The 15,456-nt window shown below is 35.4% G+C and overlaps 1 protein-coding gene across 1 annotated transcript in view; it reads left to right on the top strand.

Moving 5' to 3' along the window:
- Positions 1-9,655: 9,655 nt before the first annotated feature.
- The window catches only part of LOC107747398 (tumor suppressor candidate 3-like), a 77,289-nt gene continuing 71,488 nt past the window's right edge, over positions 9,656-15,456 (top strand). Inside the window, exon 1 of the mRNA XM_016561868.1 lies at positions 9,656-9,867. Within this exon, the coding sequence (XP_016417354.1) occupies positions 9,763-9,867 (105 nt within the window). The 5' untranslated portion in view covers positions 9,656-9,762. The remainder of the gene's footprint in view (positions 9,868-15,456) is intronic.

The following is a 15,456-nucleotide window of genomic DNA, read 5'->3' as shown; positions in this document are numbered from 1 at the left end:
AACGAAAGCTTGGTAAGGACCCCGATACTCGAAGCACAGAGTCTACTGAGGGGATCAGGACACCGATGGGGCCTTCATCTGCCACTCAAACTCGGACCAGCACAGCAAACCTAAGAGAAGATGGATTACGGCCATATGTGATGCTATTAGAGCTATTGAGTGGGTCTGTTGCTCACCGCAGCTTTTGCTGGCCGGTCCAGGATCAGCGTGCTGAGTGCTGACATTGAAGACCAAAGCAAGCTGTCCATTTGGTTTCCAAATAAGAATGACTCAACCAACAGAGTTAAGTGGGGGGGGGGGGTTAGGAAAAATTGGTGTGTATTACAGTGTGAGCAAAAAAAATCACTTAAAATGTCATTGCCACTATGTCAGATTCAGTTAGGATTATATATACATAAATAATCTTTCTAACGATTACATTTTACCCTGATTTTGCAGAGCAGATTTGAATACAAAATATGTTTTTGCCCCTAAACTGAACAAAAATTTAGTGTATAAATAATTTTCACTCAGAAATGACTTGTGATTTTTACAATTAATTACAAAGAAATGGCTAGTAACACACTGAATTACATGCATGGTGACCTTTTTACCCAGATACTGTATGTCCTGCTAGGATTTCTAAATTGCCTAAAATGTCCAGTTTTTGGTTTTGTTTTCCTATTGCCAGTCTCTCTACAGCCCTCATACTGTCACGATATCAGTCAGCTCTCACTATGGACTACATTTCCCACAAGCCCCGCACCTGGAACTAATTACACACACACACCTGTTGTCTATCTGGAGCACTATAAAGGTTGCTCTCACACACACACTCACTGCGAAGTATTGTGATTATGCTGATGATTGTCTGTTTGTTCGCTACTGCGCCGTGCCTAGCGATTCCTGAGCCTGAGTCTAATCTGTCTGTTCCTGTGTTTTGACCTACTGCCTTTGTTTGACTTTGCTGTGACATTAAAGCTGCACTTGGATCCGACCCTGCCTTCTTGTATCCTTCCATCCGTAACACATACATTACATGGGTAATGCTTATTTGCGTTGCTTTGACTGTTCTCTGTAGATCCCACCTTCTCACATGCCATGATTGGTCGATGTACAATGCCTTCACACTATTGGTCAAACTACTTTTCAATCAATACCTTCAGCAAGTTTGAAAACAAGAGGAAAACTAAACTTAGAAAACCTAGACTTTTTAGGCAATTTAGAATTTCCAGCCAGGACATGTCCAGGAAAATGAGGATGTACGGTCATCCTAAATAAATGTGAAATTTTGAAAGACTGACATTTTATTTTCTTGTAAAATGAACTGCAAGAATAGTTGTTTTATTTACAATTTGGAACTTGGAAAAAAAAAAAAAAAAACATTTTACAGTGTCCAACAACAGTCAATGGGGTCCAAAACAAGACTGGATCTAATTGACTTTCATTGTATGACAAAAAAAACACTGAAATATTTTTCAAAATATCTTCTTAGAATAAAGAAGGGGGTGAGTAAATAGTAACTAAATGTAATTTTTGAGGTGACCTATCACTTTTAAAACCAATGAAGTGAAGGTTGGCACACTTTTTAATGTATTTCTCGCTTATGTTTTAAATCTGTCATCAAAGTTTGCGGTCCAACCCAAGCATTTTTCAGCCCCTTCTGAAGGAACTTTCACAGAGGTGGTAAAGGATTGGCAGTAAATTGAAATGGCACTTCAAGAGATTAAGAAAGGCATTTCATCAGCGTCTGAATTCATAGGACACATACGCCTCCAGATAAGAGGCAAACCAGAGATGCCAGTTTAATTAAAACTATCGCTGAACAACCCTGTTAAGGACAGAGAACTGTTTGCCTCATCAACACTGTTTTTAATGACTCCTCTATCTCAAAATCTATTCTTGTCCTGTTGTATAATGAAAATGGGCCTCTGGTGATACTTCACCGAATTCATGTAACATGTTTACATGTTATCATGATTCATTAGAAAAGTAATAACAAGATGAATGTGCAATTACAAACAGCTCCACAAAGCAATTGCATATCAAGTACATGTTGTTCATTAGAAGTACCCTGCTTAATTAATTAGAGAGAATTACTGTTATATGTAGTCACTGTTATATGAAGCTCTTGATAAATTCATTGAAATTTGCATATATACTGTAGTTTTTCTATACTGTATAATGTTGGTATGTAGTATGTGGTGATTTTCCTGGTTTCCCTAGGCCAAAGACACAGAATCATAAAATAAAAGAACTTGTATTTGATGGATAGTTGAAATGGTGCTTTTGAGAATCGCTCATTTAATAAATAAAGATAATTTCCTGGTTTAAACATCAATCCTTTGGAATAACAAAGCACAAACCGAATACTATACAGAAATCAAGTGAATTATATGGAGAGAGGCACATCTCTTGACGACAGATGTCAATCAAATGGCAACAAACTTGAAATGTTGCTGCTAGATCTGTTCTGTAGATTCATTCACGATCTCTTTCACTCTCCTTTATGTGGGTCCGGGGAGAGAGAAACAGAGAGAGAAAGAGAGCACTACACAAACACCAAGATCACCATCAGGTTTATTATAGTTACTGTAACTAAAAATAAAACCATAGAAATAATTTCCATTACTTGAAATAAAATAAACTTTAACTGAAATAACATATAAAAAAGCATATTTTATTTCAGCTAGTTGCCAAAACAACATTTTGATTTAGTTTTTGTGAATTCAAATGCATTAATGCATTAAATGCATTCAAATAACTAAATCAAAAACTTAAATTAAATAAAAACCATACTGACCTATTTTAATAATAATAATAATAATAATGATGTCAAAAAAACAACAAACTTACTCAAATTAAAACTAAAATTAAAATAAAACTAATTAATAAATGATATTAATAAAAAGCTATAATAGTATGTCGATTATGGTGAAATAACTGACAAAAGTTTTAATAGAAAAAGAATGTTACATTTGTAAAACAAAAATCTGTTAATTCTTATAATAAAAATCTTATAATATGTGGTAAAATGACATAATTTTCAAGGCAATACATGTAATTGTCCTGATATATAAGGAGAAAGGAGGATTCCTGGAATTCCCTGGCAAACCATCACTTTTAACAGGTTTAAAAGGTTAGTTTGTTTTTATTTTGTCATCAGTTATATTCAGTGGAGTGTTTTATGTTGCTTAGCTAATGCTTTTTGCATTATGTCAGTGTCCGTTTCATTACCCTGATGGTGTTTTGTCTGTACTTATTATTGGCCACAGTCTCTGGAGACCAACTTTAAGTAATCTTGGCTTTCCATTGTTCCACATGTGTTACCAACAAAACGTCGTACAGTAACATAGATTTTCATAGTTCTAATAAGTCATTCGTATAATACTGTTACATAAATACATGACACAGTTAGGAACTGTAAAAATACAATCATCAAAATACCCTCCTATCATGCTTGTATCATCATCGCTCCATTTCTCCCGGTAAAGTTCTAGCAACCACAGTTGCTACCCAACATTTACCATTTTACAGTGCAGTACTGGCCACACAAATCTCCCAGCCAGCTGTTCTCCAATCTGAAATGTGGAGCTGTCCACTGCCAGAGGTGCTGAATCACACAATCCCTCAGCGGGACTTCTTATCTCTTCTGTGAAAACGCACGAACATAAACACTGAGCAATAAGATACGAATCTCGCGAGTTCAAAAGTTGCTTTGAAGAAATTCCATCGCATATGGACAAATGAGGATGCACGCGATGGAAAAGCCTGGAGCGGGAAGCCGATCGAGGAAGGGGTTGAACGGAGGAAATACTCTTTTTTTCTTCTTCTTCAGAAATCGATGCTGCATGTATGGTTTGTTAGCGAAATACGCGAACTATTTGCGTATTGACAGGTGATCAAGAAGCTTTAACAGCAGCCCCAGACATCGGCAGCTGTGCCTTTAATGGCCGCAACTTGAACGAGGGTTATTGAAATGCACCCCACGCACAAAATCCAGCACCCCACCACCACCGCACACTGAGCCCCAAACACACACTATACGCTGTCACATCAGCAACTCACCTTCAGCGCCTCGATGTCCAGCGATGCCGAACGCTCCATATCGAAAGATAGAGTCTAACACAAAAGTTGTATATCTAGCCTTGTAGTTCCCGAGCGAAAGCCAGCTCAGTTCTCCGAGCAGCGGCGGATTCCCTCAGTCTCATTCCCGCTGATCACGACTCCAGCGACAGCCTCAACTATTCAATAGCCTATTTGAAATGTAACTAGTCACTCAGAGTGTCCCAACAGCAGTAACGTGACATAAACAGACTTGCGTGTCCCTCTCCGTTTTCCTCTCCAAAGGCAAAAGTCTTTCCGTCAGTAAGAGACCGTGTTGTCATTGAGAGCGTTGAGCGCGCGAATGGCACATTTGCAGCAAGCCTGGTTGGTCAGTCTATCAATTCAACCTTTTGCGGTATATTTAATGTAATCGGTTCGATTCAAGCAGGTGGATGAGAAGGAGGCTGTCAGCTCCTTGCTGTGATCCGGCTGATGTATTGATTGATTGACTGATTGATCGTTTGATTAGACAGGGCGCACTCCGCCACTGCCCTACTTGGTGATCTCCAGAAACCTCCCGTATCCAAACGCGCTCCTCCAGCCGAGTCCCGGTGCTCTGAATACGGACTCTGTGTCTGGGAGAGGGAGTCTGAGGAGGGAGGGATGGAAGAAAAAAGGGGGAAGATCTTCCTCGAGTGGATTGTGGGTGAATTTATCTGTCTTTGGCGGCGCGGTGACTATCCAGACTAGCCAGTTGACTTGCACAGTCCCCTTAGTCTTCTGCGTGGAGATGCGAGCAGGTTCTTTTCATCACTCAAAAAAGAAACTGTCCTGGGAGTTATTCTCCTGGGTCCTAGAGCCACGAGGGGAGAGAGAGAGAGAGAGAGAGAGAGAGAGAGAGACTCTTACCCGCATACTGAGCTTATCCGCAATGCTATTTAAGTTTTAATTCGCATGCGTGTGTGTTGCATCTCAAGTGCATACTGTTGACTTGTCCTCTTAAACAATTTCCAAAGTTAACATTTCAATGCAGAATATTCACTCTAAAGTGTTAGTAAATAATATAAAAGTGTTACTGCAAATCGTCGGTTAATTGTAAGTTACCTTACGATGTTAAAAAAAAAAAAACAATATGTGTAAAATGTTTGAAAAAAATGGAGCTAATGTATTACCTTATAACTTTTTGGAGACATTTATATATATATAAAAAAAACATAATGTGTGCAATTACAGTAAAAATAATGTTGGTAAATATTTTATTTTTAAATAAATTTTTTTTTATTATAATTACTATATTATTATATACTATATACTATATTTATTATGATAACACAAAATAAATAAATAAACTGACAATTGTATAGCTTAAAAAGAGAAATGGGAAAATGACATTAAAAAGTGCTCTAAAAATAACCTACACAGCAGCTTTACAGCTGAAATCATTGTTCCAGAGGCAGGGCTTGCATTGAGGATCTTTTTTTCATTGTGCTACTCCGCAATTAATCATTCCTTGGCATAGATTTTACATACGCACCTGACCTCAGCTGGGTATATTGTGCCAGCCCCAGCTCCGGTGACGTCAACTCCCAGTCTAGGACCCAAATTAACAGCCCACCATAAAGTGAGCTGAAGCGACAGTGAGACAGATTTCAAGTGGAACAGCTCAACAGCAAATTGTGTGTGTTCGAGCATCCGTGCATGTCTGTGTGAGAGGGATATTCACATGCAGTCGGGGAAGGCTACGAGAGACACACACGCAGAGAATATGTAGGTTTAAATATTGTGTCCTAGATAAATGGAAAGCATGCATCATCCTCTGTCTTGCAAATTTTGGCCTGTTATTCCTGGATGAGGTTCAACTAAATGTATGTCATGTTCATCTGAGGCTGTCTGTCTCGCCTTTTGCGTGTCTGTGTCTGAGAGAGATTAGTAAAGGTATAGTTCACCTAAAAATGAAAATTTGCTGAAAATTTAATCGAGAGTTTGTTTCTTCTTTGGAATAGATTTGGAGAAATTTAGCATTATATCACTTGCTCACTGATGGATCCTTCGCAGTGAATGGGTGCCATCAGAAAGAGAGTGCAAAGACCTGATAAAAGCATCACAATAATCCATAAGTAATTCATACGACTCCAGTTCCTCAATTAATGTCTTGTGAAGCAAAAAGCTGTGTATTTGTAATAAAGACATTTTTAACTTCAAACCATTTTTTTCAGTCTAAATTACAAGTCCTCTATTCATAAAATTGTTTTCTCCAGTGAAAAAGTAGTCTCGTCTTAATCAGGAGAGAAATATGCACAGAACAAACACCTTACAAGGTGAAAACAGTCCAAAACAGTTCCAAAAAAAAAATGTCAGTGGATTTTGATGTGAGAGGACAATAGGGACTTTTTCACTAGAGGAAGCATTATTATGGATTATGGATATTTTTTATGAGAAGCAAAAGTTTAAAGCTATAATGCATTAATGATGGATTTGTGTCTTACAAACAACCATCTTTGCACTTCACAAGATGTTAATTGATGGACTGGATTCCTGTGGATTAGTTGTGGATTATCGTGAGGTTTTTATCAGCTGTTTGGACTCTCATTCTGACAGCACCCATTGTATCCACTGCAGAGTATCCATTGGTGAGCAAGTGATGTGATGCTAAATTTATCCAAATTTGTTCAGATGAAGAAACAAACTCATTTATATCTTTGATGGACTTGAGTACATTTTTAACAAATTTTCATTTTTGAGCAAACTATTCCTTTAAGGTAAACTTAGAAATTGTATTCATATTCATTTTATGAACACCTGCAAAACATGCCCATGTGTTCATAATAGCCTATTAAATCTGAGTCAGACATGCTATCGTTCTCAAAACAGGACCACTTGTAGACTGATGAAAGATAATCTAAACCATTTATTTGATTGCAACGTTAAATGAGTAAAGGTATTAAAATGACTTAGTCTGACATTTGCCACATACATTTGTGTGGTGAATGACATCTTTACCCTGTCTGGCCTTATATCCATTCTGCATAGAGACGCATGCTGGCCAAATGAAAGACATCATTTGCTAGAGGTATGAGTGAGTCAGGTCCTTAGGGGGAAATGGAACAGACCAACCATGCACTTGGCTTGTACGTGAGCTATAATAAAAAATGATGAAAGAATAACTTAATATGGCTGATGGGTTATTTATGTCATCTAAGAACATACCGTTCTTAAGATATACAGTAATATGTCTTTTTACAATTATTACATGACAGGCTAATGTTTTACTTGAATAGCAATTCAACATGCATCTTTTTAATCTGTCATGCATACACATTTTATCTTCTTTATTCATATACATACGTGCAAGCATCAGAGCATGCAAGCGTACTGTAGTAGTCATAGCATTTAACCTTTAGGCAATTTGTGTTACAAGGACATTATTTTCTCTCACAATCAAATGCAAGAAGCTGTAAATAGCTGCACTCCACATTTTAATGCTTTCTATTACCCTAGTGCCCTCTCAGATGCTACTTGAGTAAAACAACTCAAAGATGTATTATGACAAAGAAACAGGGAACATAATACGTGACCAATATCATAATACTAATCATAATACATCTTCTACCATGTAGGCTACTTGTATGTTCTTCACAGTGACTTCAGGAGGCATTTGACATTTAATCTTATCGCAAGAAAGAAATGACAATAAACCAACAGATTTTGACTTATACCACTTTTTAGATCTGTAGGTTTTACTGTAAGAGAGTTATTTCACCACAGTAATTTTGGTATTTTATAATTATTATTACTTATTCATTGTAATATTATAAATAACACATTATTTAACCCTTAGAAACATTAAATAAGCATTTCAAATGCTGCAATTTCTCGTTTTTGCCATGTCATGCATTCTCCATGTTCAATCATTCTATTATAGAAAACACTTTTTGGGTTTGCCCCCCATTGGCAGGAAATCTTACAAACAACCATCTTTGCACTTCACAAGATGTTAATTGATGGACTGGATTCCTGTGGATTAGTTGTGGATTATCGTGAGGTTTTTATCAGCTGTTTGGACTCTCATTCTGACAGCACCCATTGTATCCACTGCAGAGTATCCATTGGTGAGCAAGTGATGTGATGCTAAATTTATCCAAATTTGTTCAGATGAAGAAACAAACTCATTTATATCTTTGATGGACTTGAGTACATTTTTAACAAATTTTCATTTTTGAGCAAACTATTCCTTTAAGGTAAACTTAGAAATTTTATTCATATTCATTTTATGAACACCTGCAAAACATGCCCATGTGTTCATAATAGCCTATTAAATCTGAGTCAGACATGCTATCGTTCTCAAAACAGGACCACTTGTAGACTGATGAAAGATAATCTAAACCATTTATTTGATTGCAACGTTAAATGAGTAAAGGTATTAAAATGACTTAGTCTGACATTTGCCACATACATTTGTGTGGTGAATGACATCTTTACCCTGTCTGGCCTTATATCCATTCTGCATAGAGACGCATGCTGGCCAAATGAAAGACATCATTTGCTAGAGGTATGAGTGAGTCAGGTCCTTAGGGGGAAATGGAACAGACCAACCATGCACTTGGCTTGTACGTGAGCTATAATAAAAAATGATGAAAGAATAACTTAATATGGCTGATGGGTTATTTATGTCATCTAAGAACATACTGTTCTTAAGATATACAGTAATATGTCTTTTTACAATTATTACATGACAGGCTAATGTTTTACTTGAATAGCAATTCAACATGCATCTTTTTAATCTGTCATGCATACACATTTTATCTTCTTTATTCATATACATACGTGCAAGCATCAGAGCATGCAAGCGTACTGTAGTAGTCATAGCATTTAACCTTTAGGCAATTTGTGTTACAAGGACATTATTTTCTCTCACAATCAAATGCAAGAAGCTGTAAATAGCTGCACTCCACATTTTAATGCTTTCTATTACCCTAGTGCCCTCTCAGATGCTACTTGAGTAAAACAACTCAAAGATGTATTATGACAAAGAAACAGGGAACATAATACGTGACCAATATCATAATACTAATCATAATACATCTTCTACCATGTAGGCTACTTGTATGTTCTTCACAGTGACTTCAGGAGGCATTTGACATTTAATCTTATCGCAAGAAAGAAATGACAATAAACCAACAGATTTTGACTTATACCACTTTTTAGATCTGTAGGTTTTACTGTAAGAGAGTTATTTCACCACAGTAATTTTGGTATTTTATAATTATTATTACTTATTCATTGTAATATTATAAATAACACATGATTTAACCCTTATAAACATTAAATAAGCATTTCAAATGCTGCAATTTCTCGTTTTTGCCATGTCATGCATTCTCCATGTTCAATCATTCTATTATAGAAAACACTTTTTGGGTTTGCCCCCCATTGGCAGGAAATGGAGATACAGCTATAGGCAATATATAAACATGTTCATCTTTCTAACTTACTACAGTACTAAGGCTGTGACAAAACTATATTTATAAAACGTGTTTACAAGAAAAAAATATATAATTCTGAATGACTCCTGAATCATTTAGAATGATTTTACATGGTATTTCCTTTGTTATTTCATGCATTTTGAAATCCCAACAAATACTACAAGTCCCACAAAGCGATAGTGTGGCCTCTGATTGGAGGCGATTGTAGCCAATCAAAGCGCTCAGCAGTACTGATGCGATAAGAGCATCTTCCATCATGGCGGTGGTATTCAAGGGAGTTCCATTCAACCTGCTGTTTGCATCCATATTGTTAATTCTGCTGCTATGTCTTCAGTCTGGAGGAGGTCAGAAGAAAAAAGAGGTACTGATGCATTAATGAAACTGCCTTTCACAGCACCCAGTGATGTTGATTTCTGGCAAAAATCCTAGTGTTCGCGTCCAACTCGAGCATCTGTATTACCAGCTGGCGCAGTAAAACGATGTTGACCCAGAGACGGCTATTTTTAAAGCTGCACGGCAAGAACAAGACGCTGTTCTCATATAAACATGTTTTTGCATCAATGTTCTAGCAGAATGCCTCTTGTGTTTTATCCTCGCGGGTGTCCGTTCCATTGTGATTGTGAACGCAGCCGAGTGCGCGTGGTCGTGACGCTGTACGCGTGCCCTTATAATGATAAACTATTCTGTGGAAGCAAATAATAATAATTGAACGTTAAACAAAAGTAGCTGATATAAAGTTTGATATTTGAAAAGGTGGCGCTGTTTATTTCTTGATTCATCTAAATAAATTTAAATGCATCTAAATTGCGTTAGCTCGTTTATTAATTTATATTATTATTATTATTATTATTATTTTTATTTTTATTTTTTAATTAACACTAAGGTTCTTTTATAACATTTCATCGTTAATTTAGATCCTTAAATTTAGATCATTAATTTAGATACTTTTATTTTATTTACTTACATTTTAAGTTACACATGCAGCTTTTTATATTTTTATATTTAGATAGCCTATTTTTGTTTTTATTTTATATTTCTGAACAGGTTTTTGAAGTATCAGGTTGAATCATGGGTGTTAATAATAATTGCAAATAATATAGATGAATTAAAATAACATTATTTTTACTATTTTATTAAGCTATAGTAATGATTCTGAATTGTCTTCATAATTTACTGCAGTGTTTCTGAATGTCAGGTGAACTGCTAGACAGAGTCTAGACAGTCTCTAGATAGTCTCTCTTTGTCTCTTCCTGTCTTACTTGATGGTCTCTCTCTCGCTCTCTCGCATGAAAATATGATGTGTATTTGACCTTTTCCTCTCCCCTGCAGCAGAGGAGCAGAGAAATGATCATATTGAGCACAAATCAGGCAAAGTGGTGAAGCAGCAACTTTCTGCTTCCCCCTCCTGCATTTTTAAACTGATTTCTTCATATTTCCTCTTCCTCTTTTGTCTTTTCCTCCTTCTTTCTCCTGCCCTTCTGCTCTGCGGGTGCTGAGAAGGGCAGTATTTTGACTCCCTGTCGTTAGGGCTTAATATATCTGTTAAGGTTTACTCTGCCCTCTACAAGCGAGGGAGGCATATTGGAGAGTGGGTAGGGGGTGTAGGATTTTTTTTTTTTTTTCCAAGCCCAGCTACTCGTTCATCATCACAGCCAAATTTTGTGTGTCTCATATCTTGGCTTGACTAATGTGAAAATGTGGGAAAAGGAGGAGTAAGCAGTTTTGAGCTGCTTGAATAGCAGAGTCTTTGTTTGCCTTTGTTTCCCCTTTGAGTTGGCCTGAGGTGGACTCTTCTTTATAGCGTTTAAAGAGGACTTGCCAATTGATTTCTCCTCATTTTGTCCTTTACTTGTTTACACTCGGGGTCAGGTATGAGGTTTCTTTTAAGGTACTGCTTTCTGATTTTATTCCTGGCCTTTTGATGACTTGGCTGCAAAATTCTTTTCTAGCTTTATTTTCAGGTTTGATGGGTATATATTATATCAACATAATGACATTTTAAGATGTTATAGGATTTGCATGGCCAAATAACCTGCCATGGCGAAATAGCATAAGTGTGAATGTACTGTGTTCATTTGATTTCATGAATTTATGTAGGTATTAATTGCTCATTTCTCAAGTTTATATTTTTCACCCTGTTGTCTAGCATGGGACCCCCCATCCTAAAATTTAAAAGACAGATATACAGTATATTTCTATGTATTAAGGCCCAATTAATACTTTGAAAAATTTAGATTGTAAATATTATTTGCTAAATATTTTGTTTTGATTGTTACATTGTGTTTTTTTTTAACCTAAAATGTTTAATAGCATACTGTTAGATGTAAAAAAAAAAAAAAAATGCTACAAAAGTAGCTACTACTGTTCAACGTATTATTTATTTAAATCAAACTTTATATACTTTTATCAATTAATTTATTTGTTTTAATATTTTTGTTTATTAGTTATGTTTATGAACTTTTTTTTAACTTTATTTATTTACTTTATTACTATAAATAAACATACATATTTTTACTTGTATCAATTTATTTGAATCGAATGTATTTAAATTAAATGTCATTTATCACTACTTTTTGTTCTAGTTATTTGTTATTGATTAAATGTTATTTTATTTATTTTAATCAAATGCATTAGTTTATTTAGATATACACTGCCTTTCTAAACTTTTCCATGTACCCTCATCCACTCCCTTGTGGACCCTGGCAGTACCTGGACCCCAATTTAAAAACCCTTGGTCTTGATATCATCTTCAATTAACCAGTTCAATGTAATATTTTGTTCATCCTAATGTATTGTTTTAAATTTGAGTTGTGCAAGTTTTCCTTTGGAGAAGATTTTCAATATAAAATCAATATAACTCAAAATAGGCTTCTGGTTTGAATACATGACTCTGTCCAACACTTGTTTGGTTTGCTTACTTTAGCAGCTGCTCTTAAATCAAAATCCGGTAGGCTATGTTGAACCACTCCCAAAGAATGAGTCAAATGATTATTTCTGTTATTTTTGTCTGGATGTCATGCTCTGTTCGGTTTTAATGCATAAGAGGTGGTTTTTGCTTATGGATGATATATTTTAGTTTTTTCCAACTTCTGTAGTTATGGGCATAGATTTGGGTATGGACAATATAGGTTCATGTTACTACCACCAGTGTTACCAAGAGACCTTTAATTAGTAACAATATTTCTAGCCATCACAGTTGTGAATAAATGTAATATAGGGAGTATTGGATGTTTCTGTGTTATGTTTTCAGGTTAGGCTAATTTAGGTTGAATGAATATATTACATTTATTGTAAATATACACTACCATTCAGAAGTTTGGGGTCAAGGCTGCATTTATTTCATGATAAATACAGTAAAACTATAAATTTGTGAAACATATTTACAATTTACAATATCTGTTTTCTGTTTTAATATATTAAAAAAATTTATTCAATATTCATTCCTGTGATGGCAAAGCTGAATTCTCCATTTCAGTCCTCACTGTCAAATTATTATTCATAAATCATTCTAATATACTGAAGAAACATTTCTTATTATCATCAATGAACAATTAATGTCGAAAACATTCTTAATATTTTTGTAGTACCTGTAATTTTTTTTGTCCTCAGAATTATCTGATGTATAGAAAGTTTAAAATGTACTTGAAATGTATTTTTCATCACTTTTGATTAATTTAGTGTGTCCTTGCTAAATAAAAGTATTAGTTTGTTTGTTAATTTGTAAACACATTTTTGAACGGTAATGTATGTTTTATTTATATACCATGCATAAAAATCTTATTAATAGTAATTTAATAATTCGTTTTTTTATTAAGTTAATTACAGTATATACGAAATTCATAAATACGATTAAGAAAGAGTAGTGAGTTATTGTCAGTAATTACTGTAGGTAGGATTTAGCAAAACTAGCAAAACTGTTTCTAGTTGCTTACTAGCTTGTGTATTGTTATGATAACAGTAGCAATTATTTTTATGGTGAGTATATTTGCTATAATAGAAAATGTATTTGCTGCAAGGAAATCGGGCAATGTTATGATTTACATTTAAACAGATGACTAAGTTTAATACATTTGAAACCTATAAACAAAGTACGCTGTGTGAATAAAAATAATAATAAAGTTCCAATGAGCTGCTTATAATATCAGCCTAATGAGACTGTTACCTAAAAATAAACGGTAGTATCGTCTAGTACGTATTTGGTCACTGTATTGTAGCTCTAGTTCTGCTGCTGTTTCGCTGCAGGACTCTCAGGATCCTCTGCTGTCTCTATTCCTCGTATCTCTGGTGGAACATTTCTTGTAATATCTGCTGCAGGAAAAGTGTCCGGGCCCATGATAGCTCCATCCTGGCTGTAGCAGCTGGAGCTGAATAGCAGTGTGATCCCTTCTCCCTTCAGCTCTCAAACCGCGGCTCGACTCATTACGGCTCCGACTGGCACTGGGGCAAAAAGCATGAAAGAGTTTATGTTCTGAAACAACTGAAATGTTTGAAGTCTTGAAGCCTCCCTCACGTTGGGGTGAACAGTGCGAGGAGGGCCACCCTGCTGAGTGTTTGATGAAGGCAGTTTAATTCTAAAAGCTCAGAGGCATAATGATGCATACGTGTAGTCATCCATAGATAGGAAAGCACGTCATGCTGCTCTGCCTCTCTCATTCTTTCCCCTATTCTCTGTTTCTCTCTCTTCTCGTTCTCGCTAACGTTTTATTCCCTCACCCCATCATTATGGACTGCTCTCGCGCAGCATTGATCTCTCGGATTGGGAACACGATTTCAGTGTGCCAACCTGCATATATACATTTCCATAATGAGTCTCAAGACTCAGCAAGATTCTAATTCTAAATACATCACGGCTCACTGCAAATTAATCTCCTCGAGATGATGATGTCTCCAGAGCATCAGGAGGTAGTTTTACATTTTTATTTTTTTATTTTTAATTTGTGACCACTGTTATCGGTAGGGTCACTAGAGGCAAAAGAGAGGAAATGATTGGCAGAATGGGAATGGAGGAAAAGATTGAGTCCGACTCACATTGCCGGCATGAACACTGTGGCACGACTAGGGTCATATACTTGCAAGATCATGGAACCAGCCATAAAAATGCAATTTACAGTATAATGCAGAATGTCACAGAATTTGCCAAAGTGTTCATTTGATTACCACAATTTTTACAATCTAGCCCACTGTATTTCTGAAAAAAATTTTTTTAGTAAATTATTAAATTGTTAAAGTTTTATGAATCCAATTACATATACTTGTTTTTTGGTTTTTTTTTTTTATTAAAATGTAATTGTAATTCTAATGTAATTTTTGTCAAACTTATTTTTGTCAAAATTATTCTTGGAATGGAATTTAGGAGAAAAATAAAACTGATTTCATAGGGTCCTATGAAACTCTAACATCATTTTCTCCTCAAAAGTCATTGCATTCAATTCGTCAAAACCTGGGTTACACGGACCCTGCTTTTATTTATTTTTTTAATAGTGTACTTTTATTCTTCATTAGGTTTAGCATATAAAGAAATGAATAGTAAAACATAAAAAATGCATAGAATTATGATGAAGTTGTATCCGTAACCTAATAACAGTTGATTATTCTAAATGGTTTGGGTCACCTTGTGGGGGTCGCTATTTTGAGGTCACATGACCACCAAAAACTGCTTTGCTTTATCTGTAATCCCTGTATTATTGGACACTTTTACTCACAGAATATATTGATCATGGCTGACTGTTCAAAATGCATTTCTACAATAGCATCTGTATCCAAAAAATATTGTTTTCCATGATGTGACATCCACACCATTAGGTGTCAGTGTAAATCCAACATGACTGCCATTATTTGTTAGTGTAACAGAAAAAAATAGTGCAGAAATTCCAGTTAGTTTGGAAAAAAAATAAAAAATAAATAAAAATAATTATATATATATATATATATATATTGCAGATGGGGTGTG

Source organism: Sinocyclocheilus rhinocerous, unplaced genomic scaffold (genome assembly GCF_001515625.1).
Source record: "Sinocyclocheilus rhinocerous isolate Xijiao unplaced genomic scaffold, SAMN03320098_v1.1 scaffold829, whole genome shotgun sequence".
NCBI classification, from domain to species: domain Eukaryota; kingdom Metazoa; phylum Chordata; class Actinopteri; order Cypriniformes; family Cyprinidae; genus Sinocyclocheilus; species Sinocyclocheilus rhinocerous.
Note: the sequence above shows the minus strand (reverse complement) of the source record. Positions and strands in the feature narration are given on the sequence as shown.